Source organism: Trypanosoma conorhini, assembly GCF_003719485.1.
Source record: "Trypanosoma conorhini strain 025E chromosome Unknown Tco_14.4_contig_00372, whole genome shotgun sequence".
NCBI lineage: Eukaryota > Euglenozoa > Kinetoplastea > Trypanosomatida > Trypanosomatidae > Trypanosoma > Trypanosoma conorhini.
In genome coordinates this window covers 13,152-16,270 of record NW_021704460.1, presented here as the reverse complement: position 1 = coordinate 16,270, position 3,119 = coordinate 13,152, and the positions used below count along the sequence as shown (strand labels likewise).

Sequence of the window (3,119 nt, the reverse complement as noted above, 5' to 3'; positions counted from 1 at the left end):
ACGAGAAAAGGCAACCTGTGGGCCGGCTGGGACATGGACGTTTCCACTGGAGAAGCAGGGTGTGCTGCCATTGTCTTTTATCTACGTGTCTCCGATGGACGCCACGCCGAAAGGCGCGGATGGTGAGGAGCTCCCACTGGCGTCGGAGCTGCGGCGGAGTGGGCAACAGCAGGCGAAGGAGGAGGAGGAGGAGGGCGCCCCACCACCCCCTCCCCCACCCATAGAAGAAGAGGAAGCAGCCGCGGCAAAAAGTCGCGCTGAAGAAGAGAAAGCAGCCGCGGAGAAGAATTGCGCCGAAGAGGAGGAAGCAGCCGCGGAGAAGAATTGCGCCGAAGAGGAGGAAGCAGCCGCGGAGAACAAGTGCGCCGAAGAGGAGGAAGCAGCCGCGGAGAAGAATTGCGCCGAAGAGGAGGAAGCAGCCGCGGAGAACAAGTGCGCCGAAGAGGCGGCGGCGGCGGCGGCCAAGGAGCGTGCGGAGCTGGAAGCAGCGGCAGGCGGGGACTCCATGAGTCAGTGGCCCTGTAAGGTTCTAAACGGCGGATACTGTCGGGCTGACAGTACCCATTCAGCGGGAGCGGAGCACAGGGTGCAGATTAATCCTGTCCCTGACGTCGCCGGAATCGTAGAGCCCGAAGAGAGATCTCTTGATGTTGAATGCACCGTGCCAAACGCGATGGCCCAACAACTTGCCGCCGTCGCGAAGTATTGCCCAGTGCACCACGCCGTTCTTTTGCGGCTTGCAAACTTGTTGCTGAGGAAACGTCCGAATAAGCCACAGATACTCTTGTGGTCCCATCTGCAAGGCAAATCAGGTGGTCTTGAAGCGAGCGTGCAGCTTCAAAAGAAGGAATCTTGTCGTCGCTCGCTTAGCACCGCACCCACGTTTGCCCCTGTGGGTGACACCGCTGAGGAGCGTCTTGTTTCAGTGGCCCCGGCGGGTCCTGCTCGGACGGCAATGCGTTTCTGGGCGAAGCTTCTACTTGAGAGTAAACCTGACAATCCGGTGGTGTTTATGTGGTCCAAGCTCGAGGCCAGGATGGAGCGCGACACGCTTGGAATGTCACTGTCCCGAACAACGAGCAATGCGTTAACGGAGAATTCCACAAAGTTGCTGCTGCTTCGCGGTGTTCTGCGTGGCTCCCCAGGCCACACGGTGTTGCGTAACCTGGTGGACCGCGTCCTTGACAAGAAGCCGGAGCAGCCCGAGTTGTGGATGCTGTACAACTTTGTTTCCCGCCTCAAGTCCTCCGCGTCGGCGTCAGGGCACTCACCACCGCCGTCGTTTCGCCGTGGCGATGAGGTCCCTACGGGGGACGATAGTTGCGCTTCGAATGGCGAGGACTCATTTGCCGCCGGGGGCGCGTGCGTGCCGCGTGTCGCCTCGGTGCTCCCGAGCCAGTGGGTGGATTCCGTGATACCGCCCGCAATTCGGAAAGCCGGCCCGCAGCCACGGACTAAGGAGGTGTCGACGCAAACGTCTTGCACCTTCCAGCCGAGCGAGGGGGCGGACTCAGCTCGAGTTGTGGTCGTACCACGCACCAGGAGCGCACCGTTCGTGCGGACCGTGGGTTTCATGTGCGATCGTTCTCCACGGGAGCTGCTGCAGCTGCCACCGTGCGACCCGCCACAATTCTGCTGCCGCCGCCGCCGCTTCTTCTGCGACGCCGTGGATTCGGGCATGGAGCCTCACCTGGTGTCCCCTCTTTTTGAGGAGCCGTACGGCTTGCCGTCCGCCCCGTTGCCGCGCGCTGGGGGATCCCCACCCTCGCAGGGTTATCCCACCCGCAGCCCCGCGCTCCCATCGCGGCTGAGCGAGAGAAATCTTGCAGGGCGTTGGTGGGGCGACGACGGGAGGGCCGACGGTGGCGGGGCAAGGCAGGCCGAGGCCAGGCCGATTCCGCCGTGCGCGGAACTTCCGCCGCGGCCACAGTCAGAGCCAGTTCTTCTTTCCAGTGGCGAATCTTCCGAGCTGCGGTATGCGATGCGACGATGCGAAACGGAGCGTGCGGAAACACTTTACGAGTACAACTGGCTCCTGCAGCGCGAGGCGATACGGAAGGAGAGGCTGCAAAAAGAGCTTGAGCTTCTGCGATACGAAAGGGATATTCGTGAGAGAATGATGCGCCGCAGCCCCGACGCACACGCGGCAGTGACGGCGCAGGCCTCTGCAGCTGCGCAGTTAGAGGCCGAGCGGCGTCTTCATAGCTTAAGGCGACAGGGGTCACCGGAGCCTCCGTCTGAGCTGGATCTCATCCGCAAGCGCTTGGAGCTACTGGACATGGAGGAGGCCCGTTTCCGCCACTTGTCACGCACACCAAACCGTTCGGCCGTGCCAACTGGGAGGGATGTAGTCGGCGATGCAGCTCTTCGTGCCACCTACGACAGTCCTGCGGTGCACCGCTTTAGTGATCGCTTAGGCGTTTCCCCGCACTTCAACCCCGTCGTGCCGGCGACTTCCAGAGCCGAGGAGATGCCGTGAGGGGGCGCACGATGAGCCGACGCACGTACGCACGCACGCACGTAAAGGCGGTGTTGTCCTTACCTTCCTAATTCGCGTCTCCGAGTTCCACCTTTTTTTCCGCTTCTCTTTTCCCTCTTGTTTCTAGTTTCTTCTTCTTTGGGTGCAGGCACGCGCCTGTGTCTGTCGGTTGGTGGTTGCCTTCCCCGCTCTGCTGCCTCGTGGCACGCGGCTAGCTGCCATGTCTCTGTGCCGTTGTGCCGTGGCCGCACGGATGCACGCGCGTCCGATGTTTTGTATTCTCCGTCGCCCGCAACGAGGCCCCAGCGCTGGCACGGGGTGGGGGAGGATGTGGAGGGAAAAAGAGAAGCGACAAAACGACCAACCAACGGGAGAGAAGGAAGGAAGGAAGGAAGGAATAGGCGCGAGGGTAAAGCGCCACGCCTTTTTTTTCTTTTGTGCGTTAAGGGTGTTTTTATCATTACGTGTTTTTTTTTCTACAACTTTTTTTTTTTTTCTGGCTGCGAAGAGCATCGCTGGCGGCGTGGCCATACGGTGCGCCCCTGCGCACATGGTGGGGCGTCGGTTGTCGTGCAAGAGGCGTGAGGAGGGAGAGCAAACAAAAAGAAAAACACACGCAAACAGAAACGAAGCCAGAAAA

The 3,119-nt window shown here is 60.9% G+C and overlaps 1 protein-coding gene across 1 annotated transcript in view, besides 2 other annotated features; it reads left to right on the top strand.

The window, feature by feature from the left end:
• Positions 1–2,479, top strand: part of Tco025E_05938 (uncharacterized protein) — a gene marked incomplete at both ends in the record, with an annotated part of 3,093 nt that extends 614 nt beyond the window's left edge. Inside the window, one exon of the mRNA XM_029372828.1 lies at positions 1–2,479. This exon is cut by the window's left edge and continues 614 nt beyond it. Within this exon, the coding sequence (XP_029227071.1) occupies positions 1–2,479 (2,479 nt within the window).
• Positions 2,480–2,498: 19 nt separating this feature from the next.
• Positions 2,499–2,521: a microsatellite.
• Positions 2,522–2,854: 333 nt separating this feature from the next.
• Positions 2,855–2,877: a microsatellite.
• Positions 2,878–3,119: the final 242 nt, after the last annotated feature.